This window comes from Netta rufina (genome assembly GCF_964035555.1).
Source record: "Netta rufina genome assembly, chromosome: 13".
NCBI lineage: Eukaryota > Metazoa > Chordata > Aves > Anseriformes > Anatidae > Netta > Netta rufina.
In genome coordinates this window covers 19,077,625-19,099,453 of record NC_140136.1, presented here as the reverse complement: position 1 = coordinate 19,099,453, position 21,829 = coordinate 19,077,625, and the positions used below count along the sequence as shown (strand labels likewise).

At 38.9% G+C, this 21,829-nt stretch overlaps 1 protein-coding gene across 1 annotated transcript; it reads right to left on the bottom strand.

The window, feature by feature from the left end:
• Positions 1-1,722: 1,722 nt before the first annotated feature.
• Positions 1,723-20,861, bottom strand: MYLK3 (myosin light chain kinase 3; the record flags this gene model as incomplete). The annotated part of the gene is made up of 14 exons (XM_084294798.1): positions 1,723-1,857; positions 3,199-3,331; positions 4,749-4,901; positions 5,982-6,110; positions 6,914-6,984; positions 7,453-7,594; positions 8,799-8,908; positions 9,232-9,325; positions 10,713-10,818; positions 11,961-12,523; positions 15,182-15,620; positions 16,622-16,712; positions 17,816-17,881; positions 20,349-20,861. 14 exons carry the CDS (start codon positions 20,859-20,861, stop codon positions 1,786-1,788), a joined length of 2,682 nt encoding a protein of 893 aa, XP_084150924.1. The 3' UTR covers positions 1,723-1,785.
• Between the last annotated feature and the right edge of the window lie 968 nt (positions 20,862-21,829).

Sequence of the window (21,829 nt, the reverse complement as noted above, 5' to 3'; positions counted from 1 at the left end):
ATGGGAGAGAACCCAAGCTAGTGGATGAGCATTCTGTAGTTAAGACCTATTCAAAGATGCTATCAGGTCTGACTTTTTATTTTTCAAAACAAAGAAGAGGATTAGGCCTGTTCCATTATAATGTAATTTATTAGTATTAGTTCAGAAATATACAGACCAATGAATATAATCACATCTAGCATGCAGAACCACTGTGGAAGAAAAACATAAACAAAAGTGGGCCTTCACAGAAGGTGATACATTGTCAAGATTGCCTCATTTGATTTTAATCATTTTTCCCTGTGTTGATTCTGGAAGTGCTGCAGAGGCCCAGAATACAGGAGTAAAAAGTGAGAAGCACTAGAGTGGAAAAGATGACAAGGGTAAGCCATTCTTGAAATCCTCTTTTTTTCTTAGCAACCAACCCTGTTGCTAATTCAAGAGATATAAAAGTCCATAAAGTTAATGGAAGCTTGACGCCTTTGCTGGAAAGTTAATTTTAAGAAAAACCAGAAGCTAATAGTAGTAAGAGCTCGTCCAGCTCACACTGAGTTTGGCAGAAACCAGGATAGTAATAAAGGAAACCATAGGTCTAATTAAAAAAAAAGTTACACTTCTAGCTGCAAGACCGGTCTAATTAAAAAAAAGTTATACTTCTAGCTGCAAGACCTAAGTGGCTCCAGCTCTTTATACGTCAGGAAGTTTTAACATTGCAAATAAGTACAGTGAAGAAAGTTTAATGTTTGAGAGCAGAGTGGAGAAAAAGGGCTTCAACCTCCCAGCTGGGCCAAAGGCAAAGTCAGGCAATATGCTATTTCTCTGCCACTGAACAGCATTAAGATGTGTTTTGCATATCACAGCATATCAATTTTCCATATAAACTTGATTAGAATTGTCACAAAGGAGAAAAAATCGTCAAACTAAAACTTAAGTCACAGCCAATGAAAAGCACTCACAAATTTTAAATGTGTAATCAAGGGTCTGGAAATCTTCTCTGGACAACATGAGGTCTTTTTGCACAGAACCAACAGTCATTAGGTAACTTTTATTCGTGGCAGTTTCCCTTATCTCCCCCCCAAAGTAAAAGTTCAATCAGTTGACCTCAACTCAATTGACTATAAGAAAAAACAGTAAGGGACAAATTGACTTAAATTGCTTCAAACCAGATTTGTCTTCTTTGCTAACCAGGTAGTACCTTCTTTTTAAAGGAAAATAGGAAACAAAAAGAATCAAAAAAACTCTCGAGTAGTTGTACTGAATCATCACCCTTATGTTTTAGAAAAAAATAATCTTTTTGGAAAACTTATAGAAGAAAAGGGTGTCCAATATCTTTTTTTTTTTTTTTTTTTCCCATAAGTAATAGACACCTGAGCAAAAAAAAAAAAAAAAGTGTCTGGCAGTGCTCTGAAATTGATGATGTACAGCAGTTGTGAAGAAAGCCTTTAGAGACCCCATGCTTAGTGTGAGAAACCAAAAAACTGCTCAAGTGTTTTCTGGACCAACAATATTCTGCAGAATCAAAGCCTTCAGCAAGAAGTCAGCCCTACTAACTGCCATATTCTTCCATCACTATGTACAACTAAAAACTTGTAAAAACAAACCAAGGCATTTTCTGGTTTCAGAAGTCATTTCAGTGCCTCTGCCTCAAGGCACTTCAGGACCCTAAGCACTAACACACAATATTCGAGAAAGACCGATGCAAAACTTCACGTTATAAAAGAAAAGGGTAGAAACTACTGAAGATACGGAGTCCTTCTCCCATGGCTTCATGTCCGTCTTCATGAGTGCTAGATGCTTCTTACAAGCTTATGGAAGCTTGACAGCCATACTCTGAAACCTCTTCAGTCTGTTAGCAGCAGCCACCACATAAAAATGTTTCTGTGAACAAAACAGAATAGTCCAAGCGTGAGTGTAACTGAAGTAAAGGACTTGCTGTGGCCGACATGGAGTTTCTTTCAGCGCAGAAGAAAAATCCATTTACCTCTAGCCACCCACACCTTGTGTGCATCGCTGTGCATAACAGCTGAGTATTTTAAGGACTGGTTATACAGTGACCAGCTGAAGCTGCTCACTGTATAAAAGTCCTACTTTTATGAAAGTACTGAAACATGCTACTCTTGGTGAAAATCTGAGGTGGATAAAAAACTGGCCAAACAGGCAGGCCAAATGTTCTCATCACTGGAACAAAGTTAGTTGGAGGCCCGTTACTAGTGGTCAATACTGGGTCCAGTCCTGCTTAACATCTTCATTAATGATCTGGATGATGGGGCAGAGCATTCCCGCAGCAACCTTGCAGGTGACAGAAACCTGGGAGGAGTGGCTGATTCAGCAGGGGGTCATTCTGCCACCCAGAAGGACCTCAGCAGGCTGGAGGAATGGGCTGACAGGAACCACATCGAGTTCAGTGAGGGGAAATGTGGAGTCCTGCACCTGGACAGGAACAACCCCATGCCCAGTAAATGCTAACGGCTGACTGGCTGAAAAGCACTTTGCAGAAAAGGACCTGAGGGTCCTCGTGTCTTTAGATGATGTACTTTTTAAAACACAAATGCAAAAGTGTGAGATAAAACAGCTGGAGTGCAAGAATGGAGAAAGCAGAAGGCTCAAGTTTAACTCCTTGACAAGAAATTACAGCTCTCCAGTGACAGGAGAGAAGGAAATGGACCTGAGTTGTCCTCACATTTCCTCCATTCCTTATTCTTAAAAGATTACAACATTCAATTTTCAGGAGCAATTATTACTATCCGATAAAGATTCCAGTAGAAATTCTCATCTATCATTTCTTTAACCAAAATTTACTTCTAAAAGAGTATGGGCTTATCAGAAAGGTCCTGACAAGTTCTCTGGATGTGTTTAAACCTAATTTTTTCTCTCTTTTTTCTCTTCCACTCTCTGCAGTGCGAGGCACAAAACTGCCTTATGTTGTACCCCTACCCTATAGTGACAACACAACAAAGCAGCTGTTGTCAATGCACAAATATCTCCATTATGAGAAAAAAAAATCAGAGTAAGCTAAACAGCATTTGAAGCCTCTGCACTTTTAAAGAAATAAGATGTAAAACTTTAAATACTAATTAGAAGGAGACTTCCCAAACTCATGTTAACAAGAAAAAACCCTACAAGTAAAAGTAAGCCATGGTCCAAAGAAGCAGATAATGTCCCTGCCTGTGTTGAGCTGTTTTTCCTCTGGACGTAAATTTTCCAGGCTAATCTAGTTACCTTCCATTTTCTCTGAGCCATGTAACTCTGCAGCAACAACTGGGACTTCAGGCGAAGCTTGGACTTCTTGGCTTTGGCAGGCAGATTGTTTAACCACTCGTGTTTCAAACACTGCGTTGCACTCATCCGGCAGCTTCAGGAAAGGAAATCTAACATGTAAACATAGCCACCCTCTTGCCATTCTCAGAGCCCTGTGCTCCTCAATATTACTGATCAATGAATTTTGCCTTAAATAAACCAATGCATGTTCTTGAAATGCTGTTCAACCCAGATCATAGGGTCTTAACGACATCCTGCACTCCAACATAAGGAGTGAGTGGTGTGAAAAGCTGCTAGGGGGTCTGCAGTGGGTTGATTGTCCTGTCCTTAAATATTCAGCTGTGCTTTTCTTTTTTTTTTTTTTTCTTTCCTTTTTTTTTTTTGGGGTGGGGTTGGGGCGAGGCACATGTTTTGAAGCAGCAGCTGTCCGGGTTCATCAGTTTATGTACCATTTTGTTATATGCATCAAGAACCGCTGAAAGAATCACTTCATACAAAAAAAAATATTTTTACTGTTACCTGTCTACCCCTATAATGCAGGCTTATTCTGTGCCTCATATTTAAAAAGCACAAATGTCTATTCACCCTAAACTAGGATCAAGCTAAGCACAGATTATACCCTGACATTCATCAGCAGGCCCAAGCATGAAAACCTGTACAAAAGCTTTGAGAAATACAGTCATAGAGAAACGTGTGTTATTTGGGAAGGTTTGGGGAGGGAAAGCAGCAGGGGGAAGAGAGACAGAAAAGGTTGAGAAAAAAATTGTTCAGAATGTAATTAGTAATCTAATGGATTTGTCTGATTTAGGTAATGACCTCGAAGGTACTAATATTCTAAGCACTTCTTTGAATTCCCCTCATACACACAATCTACTTTATTGTATGCATCGTTTCCTGTTTTGATTAGTTTTGTATCGCTACTCAGCAAGAGAAAAAAACTTGCTACCCACTAACCCCATCCATCTCCGTACTCATAGTCTGACATCAACATCACCCTCACTCTCTTGGCATTTCATACATACAATTGTTTTTTATTTCACTGGAGCCCAGAATAAGAAGCCACATGCAGAGTTAAGTCCCAAATGCTCCCTAATATCTACCAAATGCATTTAGACCACTTTTGAAGAGAACTATGCACATTTTCACAGCTGCAGCTTCCACTTATCCTCTGTGGCATTCAAAAAACTTTTTTTTAAAAAAAAAAAAAAAAAAAAAAGAAGAAATAGCTTTTCCTCAGAGAAGGAATATTAAAGACAGATTCCTACAGAGCAAATCCTTCCAGATTTCCTTTGTTCTGCCTGTATTGATGCTGCTGTGAAAGGCAACATTCCTCAGCTATGGTACATAGACATCTTCCTTTTAAACAGGGGCTTCTGAATCACTGAGAAACTGCCCAGTAAGCACAGGTAGAGCAAACAAAAACATCACATAATAAGTTCTCATTGTTGACTAACTCAAACAGTCAGCTAGGAAGAACTTCATGTTACTAGGCGATCAGAGAAGGAAAGTACCTTTTCTCTTTCACAAGTAGTCTGGAAATAAAGTCTTTTGCTTCCTCTGATAGCTGTTCAAATGCTTCTGCATCGAAGTCCCAGCTGCAATTGACTACATAATTCATCGTCTCTGCATCAGTTTCTCCCAGGAATGGGGATAGGCCACTAAGCCTTAAAAAAAAGGAAAAGAAAAAAGTGGAATAGGAGGTAAGTATCTATATGCAAGATGAGTTTCTCCTCTCCTGAATCCTCTGCTTTATAATTGTAGCTAGCTTATCAAGAGGAAGGGCTCTCAGTTATGGGGAGAGGGGGGTGTTCAAGTTCTCAGTCCCTATTAAAGATGAGCCAATAGTTCGGAGCAATAAAGCATCATCATATCATTAGTGTTACTGTCTAGCGGCTAAGTCAGGGAGCACTGTTAACGGATCCCCCTAGAAAAATAATTCAGCAGGGATTCAAGTACATACTTCAGTGCATTCTCAGCTAGGAAAGCTAGGAGGGCTCAAGAGCTTTCCTAAACCAAGGTGCATATCCCAGTTTGGCCTGAATTAAACTGAATTCTGAACAATAGCATCCTGTTTTCAATTAGTTTCTAAGCCCTGATCTATTGTTTCAATAATTTATTCCTTCATTCAGCTGCTTTTTGGCTAACAAATTAAACCAGAAATTTATCTCATTCACAGAAAGCATCTGTGCAAAATTCTGAGAAATTTTCAGGCAGAATCGGCTTGTCAGAAGCCACAGATTTTGGACAGACAAACCCTCTGCAGCCACCATGCAGATATCAGAGATGTCTTACCCTCATTTGTGACGCAACCTGTGGCCTAACATCTGATATTAACCCCTCTGTGCAGATGCACACCAAATCCCAGCTAATAAAATAATCAGACTGCAAACGTGAAAATTAATCTATATCCTCAAGAATGCAATCAAAATGGAAATTTAGACATGCTTTGGTCCACTCCTCTGAGTAATCATGACCTGGCCCACTTGAACTTGCTAAATAAGTTGGTAAATACATTTATGTATTTATCAAAAGGGTTACTTGTTGTTTAGAGACTCAGTATCCACCTTATATCTTCATATTAAAAGGCTGTGGCTTGGGGTTATTTGTTTTTAACAGAATGAATTCGGAGTCACATCCAAATGGACTCAATGGCTGTTGCATTCCTGCTTTGCAGATACACTCCACTGGTGTGTTCTTGCAGAGCCTTTGGTGCCACTGCCACAATCCCTCACATGCTTACTTACAACATGTATGTGATGACTCCTACACTCCACATGTCTGTTGGGAAGGAAACAAAGTCATAGTTCACTACTTCAGGAGCCAAGAACTCTGGAGTTCCAAAATTAACCTTCAGTTTTTCACGAGGCTTGTACCTTTATCAGAAAGAGATATGCGTCAGTGCTGAGAGCAGGCTGGGGAAACAAACCTCTCATTTGTAAAAATCAAGACACGCCTAAAAGGACAGAGCATCCAGACTCACCTAGACAACTAGGACAGCATTAAGGTCTTAAAAGGATAAATTGGTGAATTTTGCTGTGACCACAGGTGTAATAAACCATCAGCTATCCCCTTGCCAGAGCAAAACAAAAAGGAAGACCAAGGGCAATAAAACCTGCAGAGGCATCTCCCAGAAAGTGATAGAAGACTCTCTGCCAGGCTCCACAGGATGCTTTCCAGCAGATACTGTCCAACACAACACAAATAGACCAGCTTCCATTGAAATGGGTTAGAAGAGCATAAGTTTTGTGGGATGTGCCCAGCTGTACTTCAGGGTAAAGGTCTATATAACAGATATGAGCACAGTGTAACTGCTGAGGTGGGACTCTGAAGAAGATAATTTCCACAACCAGAACCTGCACAACAAAACTCAGCAGTCACGAAGTCTCTAGCGCCTTCATGATGTCCCTAGAGTAAAAGCTCTACATGGGGAATCATTTTGAGATAATTAGAACAGCAGCATAGGTTTATCCAACAGAAACATTATTTGAAAATGTAATTAGATAATTAATGCACACAGCAGAAAACTCATGACTGCAGCAGCATACTAGTGAACACATACACATATCAGAATCACTTTAGGGCCCCAAAACACAAAAATATAACAAGAACTACCAGAAGCATGTTTATTTAAAAAAAAAAAAAAAAAAAAAAACAAAAAACGTAACTTAACTCTTACCTCCTTGCTAATCCAAAATCAATAATTTTAATCTGGTTTCCTGTGCGATTTACACATAATATGTTTTCAGGCTACAAAAAGATAAGAGTATTTTTAGTCACATTTATGTCTGACATACAAATCTAGCAAAAGAGTAAAAAAAAAAAAAAAAAACTCAGAGACAGTAGTCATAATTTTTAGGATGATTCTTTTCCTTCTATTCCCATTACAGAAGAGATTTGACTGGCATACTGAGTTAACGGTTTGGTTTTTGATCTATAAAGAAGTTTAGCTTTTGTTCCTGTGAACTTTTGTGTTTCTCTGTGAAAACAGAGTAGAAGTTTTGCCTTCAAAAGCAAGCTACCAAATAAACATTGAAAAAATATTAATCTCTAAAGCTTCATTCACTGTGACTACTCAATTAAGGAAGGGTTTTTTTGTTTGTTTGTTTTTGTTTTTTTAATGAAATAAGTCAATTAAATAATTCTCTTCTTGCAATTAGAGACTGTAGTGGTCCAAACTTCAGCAACACTAAAGAGTAAAGAGTATGAACTACTGACCTTCAGATCTAAATGGAGAATATAATGCTGGTGCAAGTAGTGGACTCCTTCACAGATTTGTTTGGTAAATAAGATTGCATCCAACTCTGTTAGATGGTAGTTTTCATCTATAATCCGGTCAAACAATTCACCACCATCAAGACTAAAATTTTGACATAGAGAAGTGTTAAAAAAGCTAAAATTTCTCATTAGCTCATCTTATTTCTAAATTGGAAACTTAAGTCCTAGTTTAGCACAGAACCTAATATTACCATCCAGTAGAAGTGTATCAGTATTCTCAGTGACTTCAGGAAAATTATTTTTGTGTGTGAGATAAAGTATTAATCTACAGCACCTTCCAAATTAGAATAATATTTGGTGGGTGCAGGGAGAATCAAACAAACTCAAGACCACACAACCTGGAGACCAGATGGGAAACTGGAGAAAGCCTAGAGAAAGAAACTCTTCAACCTACGCAGTGTAATGAATGAAACTTCTAAAACTGAAAGCTGCTTTACAGGAGCTGACAATTGAAATTAAGTCTGCACAAAAATTAAGAGAACATTACATTTAAACATAGCTCCAACAAGGTTCTGCAACATAACAATTCTAATTTTCTATTTTAAAAATTGTAAATACACATTTTAAATGTACTATGTTTATATTTGCTATTTCATTTTGTTTCCTTTTTTCCTTCACACCATTAACAATTAGTTCTGTAGTGGAAATTCAGTTTGTTTATAAATGAAAAGCAATATGCAACTACACAGAAAAGCCAGGAGGCATACATCATTAGACCTCCCTTTTATGAATTCCATATTTGATTTAGATTTATTTTTTTTTAAGCTGCAAATGGGAAGGCATGCTTATTAAGCTTCATATTATTCAAATAGCAGCAGACCATGAATGTAAGGAATTACTTTCTTTCTCCATGTCTACTCTATTTCTACTTGAAACACTTCACTTCTCCTCTTGTCTGGGTCTCTCACATTTACTTTTTCTCTGAGGTTTTACTTACCCTCAGCACTTCTTTAGAATTTCATAGCTAGGTACAATGTTAAGGGGCCTGTAAGTTAAACTAAAATGAAAAACGAACCACAGTGAAGTTCTGTTCATTAACTATCTTGTAATTTGTTTCGTGCACTTGGATAGCTACCTTTCTTGGCACTTGCTTAAACTACAAGGTTGCCAAATATATTTATATACTTTTACCTGAAGAAATTACCTTGAAAATAAGTATTTTCTACTCTCGCAGGCTGTGAAGCTACTCTAGACTTTTTCACACCTCGGAGTTATCGTTCTCAGTTTCTTTTAGTGACCAAAGCAAACTCCAAAAACTGACACTTTCAGAGATAATTTAAACTTACTATTCCATGACCAAAGTGATATTATTTTTGGCTTCAAAGGCATCATAAAGCTGGATCAGATTCACATGATTTAATTGGTTCATTATGTTAATTTCATTTTTCACTTCCTCCTGAAAAAGGAACAAATTAACAAAAAATGAGCAAATATGCTCCTTAATTTTTAATATATTCAAATACAATTATTTCAAACCCTACAGAAGCTATACCACAGGCCTCATGTGAACAAATGGCTTAATCACAAGCACTGGAGATGACAAGCAGTCAAACAAAGCCCAAGCTACTACTTACTAAGACAGATTTTACAATATTTGACACTGCAATGAGAAGTTGACTTCTGTGGTCTGATTCAGTGAGGTAGTGCTAAGGTGTTTGCAATACGCTCATGTAAAACAAGCAACAGTATGCGCATTTAGGTTCACAGGATCATGGTTACCTTTTCTTTTGCTCCTTTCACTTTTATGATTTTGGCTGCCAGATTGAGACCAGTTGCTATTTCCGTGCACTTGTGGACTTGCCCAAAACGCCCCCTGTTGATACCAAACAAAAGTTGGAGTACAGTTTAACACAGCTCACTGCAAAAAAACTTTTAAAACTATTCTTATCATTGATTTAAAAATAGCACAGTACAAAGTGAACAGAATCAGGTGGCCAGCAGCATGAATCTCCTCTTTCTCTCAGCTTATGAAGGATTAGTTTTATCTTTCCAGCCAGTTGTTCAATGCTTACATTAAAATATTATGCCCCCTTCGTATTACTACGTTTCATAGCGGTATGGTGACCTGATGATATTCTTTTTCGGTTCTGTAACTGTACCCACTTGCTGTCCTTCAGTGATGTGTTAGTGGGTATATTAACTAGGATATTTCTGTCTTGATCTCATAACTTTTAAAATGACTAACACCCGTAACCGTAGCCACTCCACAGGCTGCATTTCTTGCATGTTGTAAATTCTCCCCTGTGTCACCCAGATACATTAATGTCCCTTGGGATGATTTCTAAACATCATCTTCACTGCTATTGCATCATCAGGCTTATACTTGAGCCATATTCGTACTTGGATTAGCTTGTTAATCAAAGCTTCTTGTCAGATAAGTAAGTATACAGCCGCACAAAGGCTGAAACAGCTGCAGATTTCCCATGAGTGAAGACTAAATGCAAGGTCAACATAATTATAATTTTTCCCCTTTGTTTTCTTTCACAAAATATTCAGCATGGGAAAAAAAAAAAAAAAAAAAAAAAAAAAAAAAAAAAAAGATCTTTAGAAGCTGCCTGACTTAATGGGCTTTGGTGACTTGAAATGCCTTGCATCTGTCTGCCTGAGGATTACAAGTTTTTCTTACAACTCCAGCTGTGGCCAGGATCATAACAACAAATGCAAAAGAGAGTCATCCAAGATCACACTCAGGAGCCTGAAAATTGAACTGAGGCAGAAACCAGTAACCTAAAGACCTTGGAAGTGCCCTTAGATTATATACCAACCCACAGGCAGGTTGATACAAGGGAAACTATCATAGCTCAAAAAAAGCCATGAGGATGAACAGAGGCATAGAAAGATCTGACATCCTCTTTGCATTCTTTTTCTTTGCTTCACTATCCTAGATAAAATCTACTCTTTTCTTGCTGTACTTTCAGTTCCAACCAACTTCTTCTACAAGGCTTAAGGCTCTGAGAATGTTACAGACCGTGACTATATCAAAATAGAAGAGAAGGTATTCATAAGACATACCAAAAACAGCTAGACACCTTTTGCTCAACTCAAACCCACGGAGTAAAGAAGTGAGATGGTATCTGCCACTCCCATGCTGCTGCACATTGGAGCCACCTGCAAATGATCTCTCTAGTCCGTGATCTAACTGCGTTTCCTTGTGACTTCGCCACCACCTGCAGTACAGCTTTAGGGACACAGAGACTTACCCCCCAAGTACTTCATGACGACACACTGAGTAGCACGTTGTCACTTCTGCTTGCTTGACACTCACTATGCGATGTTCAAAAGGAGCCGGGGGAGAAGGGCTGTCATCTAAAGAGGAGGAAACCAGGTTATCGAGACATTTTGCCACATAGGACTGCAACTTCCGCTTCCTTGTACCAGTGTTTTCAGTCCACAAGACATGCATGCCACCGTGTTGTGTTGGTCAGTAAAAGGAGAAGTCTCAATTGTCTTTTGTGGTCCTGGTACCTACAGCTCCACAAATCATACATCCCCTCACTTTCAGCATCACTATTCCTGAAGGGGCAAGCCCAGTTTCTCAGAGATGAATTGCTGAGGCAGAGCTGGGAATGCAAAACACAAATGCAGCTCTTCCCCTGCTGCAGCACTCAGCTTTTCTGTGGCAGTAGGGCTCTAAGGGGAAAATACCAAGGGCCTAGACAAGCCAACCACAGACTGCTGCTGGTAAGCTGCTCATGAAAATGCTCAAAACAGAACTTTAGTATAAAGCACTTCAGTACAGGACTACCCTCTCTCATCTTTTCTCTTTGCTCTTGTTCATCTACCATGTCATCACTTTTTCTTCTGCTGGAATTTGAATAAGCACTGCAGTTTCTGGATAACATTAAACATGACATTCTTTTACTATTTTTAGAGTGGAATGCAAGTAAAATATCCAGAAACAACGGAATTATTTCTTCATTTTAAATGAGAATCAGTTGAGTATGCAAACTCAAGTACTTGGCTTTTTATCAAAAAAGTAAATAAAATAGGATTACAAAAATATATACATTTGCGTTTGTAGAGAGCCACAAGGGAGGTACTGAAAACATCCAAAACCTCTCTATTGCTTCAAGTAAGGAGCTTTTACTGCTAACAGTCTTTTACAGATGAGAAATAAAGGCCTGTAACTGAGGATGGGATTCCACCTCCTGACTCTCAACCCTGCTTTTTTAACACAGTAAAATCACAGGACACTTTGAGTATTAACATTTTACTTTATGCATTAACAAAAGATATCACCTGACAAAATTATCTGGAAGTTTGAAAAAAAATTATATTTGATCTTCTTTTCATCATCAAAGGTATCTACAGTGTTTTGGTAAGTGCTCTTGAACTGTAAGACACAGGTGGTAGAGCAAGTACCACTCCAGCTATTATTTTATCTATAATACATATGAGTAACCGTATAAAAGTGTAAAAGTTTCCAAAAGTAAGTACAAGCAACCTACCAATGACCACTTCATCCTGTGTGGAAGGCTCTTTGCTAGCTTCCAATGACATAGTATTCTGCGGTACCATTCCTGCACATTGGCCTACATCATTTTCACTTCCTCCTGAAGATGCAGACTCAGATTCTCTCTTCTCAGAGGCAGTAACTGTCAAGGAATCTTCTGCTTTTATTGTTTCTTGATGGATTTTCACTTCTACCCCCAGATCTTTCTTTGGCTCTGTTGCAGAGGTATTTTGTGAGGCTTTAGGCTTACATTTTAGTTCTGACTTGTCTTCAGTGTTTTTACCTGGTTTGGGCTTGTTCAGTAACAGCTGTTGCTTGCCTGTTTTTGATGCATGTTCATTTTGCTTACTGTCCCCTTTCACTTCTTGATTTGGTTCAGTGATGATGTTCTTAGGACTCTGTTTAAGTTTTAATTTACCAGGCAGCTGTTCATGTACTTCTGCTGATGTGGAGGGTGGGGATTTTACTTTGGGACATCTGTGTCTGTGATCATTTGAGATTTCTTCCTTGGTCTCGATCTTTTCTTTCATTTCAGCCACATGGACATTGATGGATATCCTGCAGAGCAAACAGTTGAAATTTCATGCAGATGACTAGCTTTGCTGTTGTAAATTTGTGTGGGAAGAAAATTAAAATGCAGATTTCTACAGCATTAAAGAAACCTAACCATATCAATCCTCTTAAAAAATACAACACTAGAAAGCACCAAAAACTGTGCTGATGCTTCTTCTGCATCCTTGTCTGTGTATATGTCTGCCTTCTCTGAACACAAGACGTCGCACAGACTGGAAAGTATTAGCCCCACCATTTGAAAGCTCTTCCACTTTTTGCAGCTATTACAGTTGGTCTAATAAACTACTGCCCGTGGGCAGAAATGTGGTAGTGACTGTCTTCACCAACTACAGGCCAAGTACTTCAGTGTCTGACTGTTCATACAGCTTTATGTATCTGAATGTTCACATCCATGCTACTTGTCTTGCAGCTTGCTGACTTGCAAACTCAAATGTGTGTTTGTCTTATGGGATAGCATTCTTCCCACAGACAAGTGTTAAAAACACAACTTTCCTAACTCTCACTCCATTAATGCTATTCTCCTTTAGTGTTTCAGCTACAAGAAAAGTTTAAACATTTTCCCCCTCTCTCTTGTTGCCTAAAAAGAATATGGTTTAAAATCAAACCTCTATACACCTACAGTCCAAATACACTTGTATTGTAATTTGAGTCAGCTGTTTGGTTCAGCTGTCAGTAACAGTCTGATTTCAGCAAGGCTGAACTGAAGCCTGTGAAGTCTTCAAGTAGATTTCATATAACTGAAACGAAAGAAAATTTCTGAAGTCTAGGGGAAAATGCATCCCATTTCCCAGAAGTTACTGCCTGTTCCCGAGGAGCTACCTTATCACAAAATATGTAAAATAAAATTGTTTCCACTTTTGCTTAATAAGAGCTGCAGTTTCTCATGTTTAGCACCTTTAACACCCTGCGCATTGTGCTATGGATCTAAACTGCACCAGGAGTGAGCTACTGGGGCAGCTGAACACTGCTCTGAGCAAACACTTCCACTGCTATCTAGACAAGCCTGAACTTGACAGGACTCTTGGGCATTTCTCCAAACAGGAGAACACAATGTTCTTTTGACACTTCTGTGTGGGCTTACAGACTTCATTAAAAGTAGCATTCATTTTTAGAGACTCATTTACCGAACTCACAAGCATAATAGGTACCTTGTTCAGGAGGGCTGCCTTCCTCTGGGATTTACTCTAGGTTCTGCCTTCTCGTTAACTGTTGGCCTCCAAACCCCCCAAACCAAACTTCTAAGGGGCTGCACAACTGTTCATCAACTGCTTCACAAACACCTTGAGCCAACCTCAAGGTGGGAGCCTCTGAGGCAGCACAGACCCACGCCAGCTTGCTAGAAGCAAGGTGCTTTCAACTCACAAGCCAAAGACTATAACCCACAGGCAAAATACAGGGAGGTCCCTCGATTCATAGTGCTATTACACCAACCAATTTGGAGATAACAGTGTCTATAACCTGTACACAAATTTGCTCCTGAATGTTGGCATGAGGCAGTGGTGCTGAAAGCTTCTACTGCTTTCTTCTACCATGTCCTTACGCTTAGCCTCTTAGGAGAAATAAACCCAATGAGCCAGTCTTTGCAACGTCTTTTCTCTTGTGAAGCCTTAGGTGCTGAGATCAGGACAACTCTCTCTTTTCTCTCTCCCCCTTCTTTTTTTTTTTTTTTTTTTAAAGGAGTCCTGTAAGCCCAGTAGACACCTACCCAGTGCACAGGAAAATCTAGATGAAATTTAGACGTCTGCCCCATATTTCCAAGTACTGATAAAATTCAAAGTTTCCAAATTCAAGTATGCACATACAAAAGTAATACCGCATTCTTGTCTGGGCTTCAGGTATCAATTTGTATACAGAAGGAACAGAGTAATTGCACACACACAGTAATGTACATTTATACTTAGGTGTGACTGTATATACCATCCATCCATACACATATTTGCAAACCCCAACAGGGAAGGCATGGCACCTAAAGTTTGTCACAGAATTGGCATCTATTGGAGTTTGGTTGGTAGGGTTTTGTTTGTTTTTAATGGACTTAAAATCAAATCCTGATTAAATAATTTTAAAGGAAAAGGATTATAAAAGTCATATTGCAAAGCACTTATATGAGGAAAAGATTAGGCACTAAAGAATAAAAAGAAAAAAAATGAACAATCTGGTCATACCTTTAAGTAATCAAGGCATGAAAAAAATCCTTGAAAACACCAAGGATGTGAAATGAAACAAATTCTTCAGTTTTGTTATATACAAGTAAATATCTTATATTTCTTTCATCCTCATGTTTAGAGAAAAAAAAAGGATTTTGAAAGGAATGATTTATGAAAGTCCATCTATGTGAGCTATAGAAAGGCAGTCTCGTTTCTATCTCTAATACACAGTAGCCACTATCATATCAAAGGTCTCCTATAGGTCTAGCCCTCTGACTTCTTGGCTTCATGAAAATTTACAGGGGGCTCTTGGTGCTTTGAGTTTTTTTGCTTTAACCATTTGTAAGGTCTCGCTGCACCTTTCTTCAGCATGGCTGTTTTACCCCTCAATCATGCCTAAGCAGGAACTACCTCCTTTAATAACATTTTGTTTTTTTTCCTTCTAACACGTGAAGTGGTTTCAGATCATACAGAAAATTACCAACGAGGCCATTACCTGGTACGTGTCACCTCACACCCTGTGTCAGATATAGCCTGGGATGGTGAGGGCACAGCTTCCCGGGATGCCGCACTTGGCAATGGAGGTTTGTTTTCATTCTCTCCAAGTTTCTGATGAACAGGCTGCCTGGAGCACTCATCTAGGCGTGGGGCTCCATCCATATCGTGTGCTTTAACAGGAACATTTTGGTTGCCTACGTGATCTTGATTTACAAAGGGAAGACCATTGTGTTGATTCAAGGCTTTGACACCAACGTCCTTTTGCTGTTGACAGCTCTTAGAGCTCTGTTTCTTGCCAGCACCTTCTACTGCTTGCTGCTGTGCTGTCCTCTCTTTAGCTTGGGGTTTCGAGTCAGCTTTGTTTGCTACAACACTGGAAGCGTTCACCTTCTCACATGCTTCTTTGTTTAGATTTAGCTTTTTCACACTTTTAGTCTCTGAATAAAAACATGCCATTAATAAGCTATCCTTGACAAAAGTGACAGCAAAAAGAAAAGGAGCAAAGTAACCCAACCATTCAAAACAACCTATGGAGCTAGGTACATCTGAACAAGTAGCAAGAATGCATCCACTGAAAGGTTTAAAAAAACTTACACCAACATGCTGGAGACAGCCATTATTAAATCTCATGGCTTAATCAGCATCTTAACTGTTTTTCCACAAAAGGGAAAGAAGGTTCTTCCATGCTTTCCCATGACAATGATTGTGCATATTAATAATGGAAATTTCTCTGGTAACTTCTTTCATGGTTCAGCATGCACAGGTCACTGGCTATCAAGATCAGTTCACAAACTTGTGTAGCCTTGGACTCAAAATTGTGATCAGTTGTCTGCTTTATTTTTGTTGCTTCCTAAATGCTGAAGCTAAAAAAGGGATTGTCCATTATTTAAAGGATTCACTGACATTTTGTGAAGACAACAGCAATGACAGGGTCTGCTCAACATCACGTTCACCCTGTTGCAACTCACAGGCAATGGATGCAACACGGCAACACCCAGACAGCTACATCCTATTTAGGAGTCTAGCCCTGACATGGCAATGAAACTTGCTGATTAAAAAAGATACTCCCAATGTCAACATGTCCCTGTTTCAGAGAGGGAGAGGGTTGGGCCAGTTGTATGGTTTAGGTTTGCTGTGCGATATTGCCACCACCTTCATGGTATCTCACAAGTACTGCTCTCTTAAATCAGATCACTGTTACATGAAAACAAAGAAACTGTAGCCAAGCAAAGATGCTGCTTTTTGTTTTAGGTTTTTGTGGGGTTCAATCTGGGGGACAGATGTTCTTACATAAAATGTAATCCCAATACTGGTGGATGAAGTTACTCAGTCACATTTGAGTAATTCAGGTAGTGGGAAACAGCAGGCTATTAGTTTTCAGTTTGTCTGCTGCACATTCTAGAGTCAAAGACAGTAGCATGCCCAGAGTGCCACATACCTTCCAAAGGCTTTTTGCTTTCAGTTTGGGTTCCTCTGTTACTAAGCCCATGCTTAGGTTTTGCACCACTCTCTTCAGGCTTATCTTTGGCCTAAAAACAACAGCAGAACACAAAAATAACAGTTATAGTCAAGATGCTTATTTCCCACTAGGTTCATCTAACTCTGTAGGTACTGAGACCCTGTAAAATGGACGCTGACACCTTTGACCTTCTGAATGTTTAGGTACTATTGTATTTCCTTTCCACTTTCTTGAGTCTCTCCCTGCTTTTGCAAAAAGGCAATACTTCTAAAACATGATGACACAGAATAATACATTAGATCTCTGTTTTCCAAAATTTTAACTGTAAGAGATTTTACCTCATGTAATCTGTATTCACGCTGATTAAAAAAACAGGATATACAAAGCATAAGAAGTATTAGAAGAGGAAATTGCATTGTATTTCTGTCACTTGTTGACTGGTGACTGAAACACAAGCAATATCTTTATAGATACAGTAATATATTTGTCTCAAAACATCTAAAGATTCATGATTTGAACTACAATAGAGGTGATACAGACAAAGAACCCTTGGCTTTATTGCAACTCTTGTATACGTACTTGACATTATATGTCACCTCTGTTATGATTAAAAGCAATCTTATTTTATTTTAGCAGCACAGATTTATTTTAAGCAAACGTAATCCTCTAATTAACACAGCACAGAGGAGGGTTATTTTTTTTTAACAGCATCACTAAACACTTTAAACAGAAATACATTTGTAATATAATTAAAAATAAATAACAAATATTTAGCAAGAAAACGTTACAAAAATAAGAAAAGGCGTATTTCTAAAAAGGCTAATTCTAAGAAGGCTATTTCTAAAAAGGCTATTAATAAAAGGCATATTTCTATTTCTTGGCTGACATATAATTAAAATCTAGTAATGAGCAGCCTCTTATCTTCATTTATATAAGGAAATAAACAATGCCTCATTTTTTTCTGCAGATAATTGATCAGAAGTCTACTACAAATCGGACCCTTCACTTGTTAGTAAAAACAGTTATGGATTAAGCTTTTCATGCTCCGACCTTATAGATTCCACAACAGAACACTCTTCCATCCCTTCCCCCCCCAAAAAATAAATAAATAAATAAATAAATAAATAAACAAACAAACAAACAAAATACCCCAAAATATTAAAATACCATTACCATTTTTATTACAGCTCTAAGCAAACCTGCAACAATGACCAGGGGTAACATTATTCTTGCAAAATCCTATGTGCAAAGAAAGCCTTGGATAAGCAACAATATAATGCCGTTTTGTTGTTGCTGTTGGTTTTCCCTTTTTTTTTTCCCCCCTATCCTTTTTCCTTTTTTTTTTTTTTTTTTTTTTTTTTAATTAAAAACGTGGCTTGGATCCTACAAAGCTCAGTTCACAGTCTTTTATTAATTTGACTCCAACCCAGAAAATGTCTTCCATAAACACTCCTATGGCATCCCTGGAATGCTGTCATACCATCAGCAAACAGCTTCACCCAAAAATGAAAACATAACCTCCCCACTCCCATCCCCATACTTAGTAACCTTGTGCAAAGCCAGCTCTGTGATAAGCTGCATGCTGTTACAAAACAGCAAAGGTTGGAGAACAGCAACAAGCAAATAAATTATTTTTGAGTGCAACCCCAGTGCAACTGAACATTTTGGACACGCCACAAAACAGGCTGAAAAAACGGGACCACCAAAGTTAGCATGTAACTCAGCACAAGCTCATGTATTTCCAAATTCACCCACGCTTTGCTCCACATTACCCCCGCTAGGTCACGTATGTACACTACCTCTCTAATTGAAACCTAGGTCAAATATCATAGACTACTCAGCAGCCTGTGATCAAAGTACAAATATATCTTAAGGTCTTATAACTAATCTTATGCTCCAATTTCAAAAAGTGTTCAGAAGAAAAAAAAAAAAAAAAAAGAAAAAAAAACAGAAGCAAAGAAGGAGAATAACGACAGTCATTTAGCAAAGGAGGAGTTAGCCCTGCAAGTCTGCTTGCCCAATCCACAGCCTGTTCTACAAGCGAGGCAGTGGTTAGAGCCTGGGACAGAGGCCGCCACCCCCTCCTGGTCCATCAGGTCACTGAGAGAGAAGGCCATTTCACCTCTCAGTCTCAGTCCCCCTACCCATGAAGCTTGGATCAAGTTCTGACCTCCTCAGACCTCCTCTTCTGCAAACACTACTGAAGCAGCACATAGTGGATATCTGACACCTAATCCTGACAGCATGCAAGAAGGCCACCTGAAATTCTCCACCAGCATCCCTCTCCCTGCCTTTATCTATATCCCTCCTTAATGTTTTTTTTCACTTGGAAAATAACAATTTGGTAACAAAATCATCTCTACATTCAGCATCACCTGCCCATTAACACACTGCACTGTCAGCTCAGTTCAAGGTATAAGCCCCACAAAGCACCCTGTCTGTCTCTAGGCCTTACACAGTGACTGCAGGCAGCAACTTGTAACAGCAGCTTTACCCAACATAAAGCAAACTTATTTTTTATTTTTTTTTTTCCAAAAATTTGTAGAACTGGAAGAGTTCAAGTACAAGTATCATCTCTATCTGGTCTTGGCATTAATGAAAACTCCTTATAAATTCTTCTGTCTCTGTGGAGTCTAGCTTACTTGTCAGCCTCTGATGCTTAGTGAGACCAAAAGAGCTCTCAGGAAGCCCCACAAGGTAAGCTAGCATCTAACATTGTCCTTTTTTTATAGGAGTTTAGGTGTAACATCTACCAAAACATTTCACAGATCTGGCAGAAACATTCTGATCAAGATAGGAATGGACATTTGCATTCATGCTAGAAATGTCCTTACTGTAATTAACACCTCTGTGCAGGTGTGCAGAAGATTTCTTGGAATGAACAAACATATTCCAATTCATGGAGTCCCTCTCCACATTATTTTTTTTATTTTTATTTTTGCCTAGGATACAAGCCACTGGGAAGGCTCAAAACTCTCGTTGGCCAAAACTAATTCCAAGCATTTGTAACTTTTAAAAAGCAAGGTTAATCAATTCCAAAATACCATATCAACTATACCAGTCTTGACTGTTGCTTCCTCACTATATTAAAAAATGTGTTGGAGTTGATAAGTACAAACTGATGCAAGCTGCTCTTGTGAAACCCAAGAACTATTTGATTTAAGGAGTGCACAATGTCAGTAGAGTTCATGAAGTCACAGGCCCATCATAAAGACAGAGTTATAAGACAACTTAGATGCCCAGGCTGCTCAGTCATGTGAACAGAAGTCAGCGTAAGTTTTACTAACTGGTGTTGTTTTTGGAATTCATGGTCAATCAAGAAAATAGAAGCTTCTTCCTTCAGCAAACGCTTTCCAGTATATTAGTCTTACTTTCACAGGAACCTCAGTTAAGCCGCTTATTTGAATGACATTGCTGATCTTCAAGCACCGTTAGAAGCTGAATCTTCTTTTACAGTAGCAGTCTGCTCCTCATACTTGTTATAGGATTGCCTGGCACACTTGGGGCACTTCAGACGTAAGCCTGCAAGACACATTTTAAGCCTAGGTCTCTGTCTCAAGAGGCTTGCAATTCAAAGGTCATGGCAGTAACCTGCAATAGCAACACTACAGGGAAAATGGGAATTATACGTGTTATACAAGAAATCATCAGGAGAGCCCTGCTACAGCACAAAGAAAGGTATTAAGAACAGTAAAACAAAACCAACCTCGACAAGGATTTCCAGTGGACTTCCCTTCTTCCAGGGCACAATGCCCTTGAGAATAAAATCCACTACTTTAGAATTTCTCAATACTTCTCCCACAAAATTAATCACTTTATCCAGTGTATCAAACCTCTTCTCTATCTTTGCCAGCCTCTCCTTATGCTTCAAGGCATCTAGCTGGGCCGTTTTCATCAATTTCAACACTTCTGAGCATATGCTCTGGATATCAGGCTGGTGAGGACTGTCCAATAGCTTTAGTCCTTTTTTCATTTCATCTGGCTCATCAGGAGCTGCTCGTGATACCGTTAGCTTGTTAATGCCTTTTTCTACATCATCAATACCTTTGTTAACTCGCTGCAGTTTGCCTGTCAGGTCTTCTTGGAAATGCAACAGTTTGTCCATCTTTTCGTTCAAGAGACTCAATTTTTTATCCATCGTACTTAAGCTGTTCACTTTCGTAGGCTGTAACTTGGTCAGGGCATTTCCCTCTGCAACATCCAAGCAACCCGCAGACATTCTGTCCAGACAGCAGGATGTCAGATAGATTAGGCTGGCTTTTCATTAATCATAAATTAGAAAATGAGGGTCTGAAAGTTCATCTTCTTTTGCTATTCCTATTCCAGACAACCTCACTTATTGGAGTCAGCAGAGCGTATCATTAGATAGCTATTGCACGAAAAGATTTATTTCTGTGTTATCTATTTCTTACTGCATGCTTTCAATGACGGAGGTAATTTGGCACCAGACTAAATTTTCTTGGGCCTCCTTGACGTCACAAGACCATTTAAAATTCTTTCTCAAGTGGCTGTTGATAGGCGAGCATCTTAGCAATCACCAATGCCCGAGCAGACCTCTGTAGGGAGAAACACTTTTCATGACCAGTTTTAGTTCTGTGAAAAGAACTTGCTAGAGCATTTCTCCTCATTAAACAGAGCAAATAGAAAAGTAAATTTGGTGGCCTCGTGCTAAGGCTTGGAAGAGTTCAGCTTTCCAACACAGAGGCAGAACATGCAACATAGACACAAGCTGTACTCACTAGGTTGGCTGTCACTTGAATTTAAAAATAGAGTACAATGACAAGGATCTGAAATGCGTATCTAGCACCAGCATGTCTTTGTCAACTGAAACTTCTAAAATTAAATCTTTCTCCCAGGCTCTGAAAGTGAACCAAGTGAAAAATCAGAGCAAGTGTCCAACTGTTTGCAACAAAATTATGAAATCATAGGTCTGATTTCACAGATTTGTTTCTGACTTGCTTTCACTTCTGAATTACATTAGCGTGTCTCCAACAAAAATTATGATCGCGATTTTTGAAAATTACTAAAAAAAAAGTGAAAAAAGTGAGAAATGCCTTTTCACTGTTGCACGTGTGTAGAGCAAGGGGGAAAAGCACCGGGGAAATATCAGAGCAGCAAGAGACCTGGTGTGAACCACATCAAAGCCACAGGTTTTGTAATACGAAGCATCCCTTTGCCTCCAAGCCC